General features: G+C 66.4%; 1 protein-coding gene across 1 annotated transcript; it reads left to right on the forward strand.

Annotated features, from left to right (window-relative positions):
* Window positions 1–6: 6 nt before the first annotated feature.
* On the forward strand, window positions 7–846 carry LOC115949285 (host cell factor 1-like). Its single transcript, XM_031065814.1, has 2 exons — window positions 7–402; window positions 475–846. Exons 1-2 carry the CDS (start codon window positions 43–45, stop codon window positions 844–846), a joined length of 732 nt encoding a protein of 243 aa, XP_030921674.1. The 5' UTR covers window positions 7–42.
* The last annotated feature ends 83 nt before the right edge of the window (window positions 847–929 follow it).

Consider the following 929-nt stretch of genomic DNA (forward strand, 5'->3'; position numbering starts at 1 on the left):
GGTGTCACCTCGTGCCAAACGCAGGAGGCAGCCCCGTGCCAAATGCCCTGGGGACAGCCTGAGGTGGGGACGGCCACCGGGGCGGTCACTGCGGCCACCACGGCGAGCTGTGAGACCCCCGTGGGGACACGGCTGTGCTCCAACCCGCCCTGCGAGACCCACGAGACGGGGACAACCAACACGGTGACAGTGGCAGGGTCACAGCTGTGCTCCAACCCGCCCTGCGAGACCCACGAGACGGGGACAACCAACACGGTGACAATGACAGCACCGAGGCCACCCTGCTCTAATCCTCCTTGTGAGACCCACGAGACGGGGACAACCAACACGGTGACAACCACGGGGACACGGCTGTGCTCCAACCCGCCCTGTGAGACCCACGAGACGGGGACAACCAACACGGTGACAGTGGCAGGGTCACAGCTGTGCTCCAACCCTCCTTGTGAGACCCACGAGACGGGGACAACCAACACGGTGACAATGACAGCACCGAGGCCACCCTGCTCTAATCCTCCTTGTGAGACCCACGAGACGGGGACAACCAACACGGTGACAATGACAGCACCGAGGCCACCCTGCTCTAATCCTCCTTGTGAGACCCACGAGACGGGGACAACCAACACGGTGACAACCACGGGGACACGGTTCTGCTCCAACCCGCCCTGCGAGACCCACGAGACGGGGACAACCAACACGGTGACAGTGGCAGCCCGGCCCCCCCCACCACGGCCACCGCGCGCCCCCCGCCCGAGTCGGGGGCAGCAGCAGTGCCACCGCCTCGAGGTGTCCCCCCCTGCTCCAACCCCCCCTGCGAGACCCACGAGACGGGGACGACCAGCACGGTGACAATGACATCGTCGCAGCTCTGCTCCAACCCCCCCTGCGAGACCCACGAGACCGGGACCACCAACACGGCCACCACGGCCACC

This window comes from Geospiza fortis, unplaced genomic scaffold, assembly GCF_000277835.1.
Source record: "Geospiza fortis unplaced genomic scaffold, GeoFor_1.0 scaffold3523, whole genome shotgun sequence".
NCBI classification, from domain to species: Eukaryota; Metazoa; Chordata; class Aves; order Passeriformes; family Thraupidae; genus Geospiza; species Geospiza fortis.

Coding starts and splice junctions, on each gene's coding strand:
- LOC115949285 (XM_031065814.1), top strand. CDS start 43: ATGCCCTGGGGACAGCCTGAGGTGGGGACGGCCACCGGGGCGGTCACT. Junction 403..474: donor AGACGGGGACAACCAACACG/GTGACAGTGGCA, acceptor ACAACCAACACG/GTGACAATGACAGCACCGAG.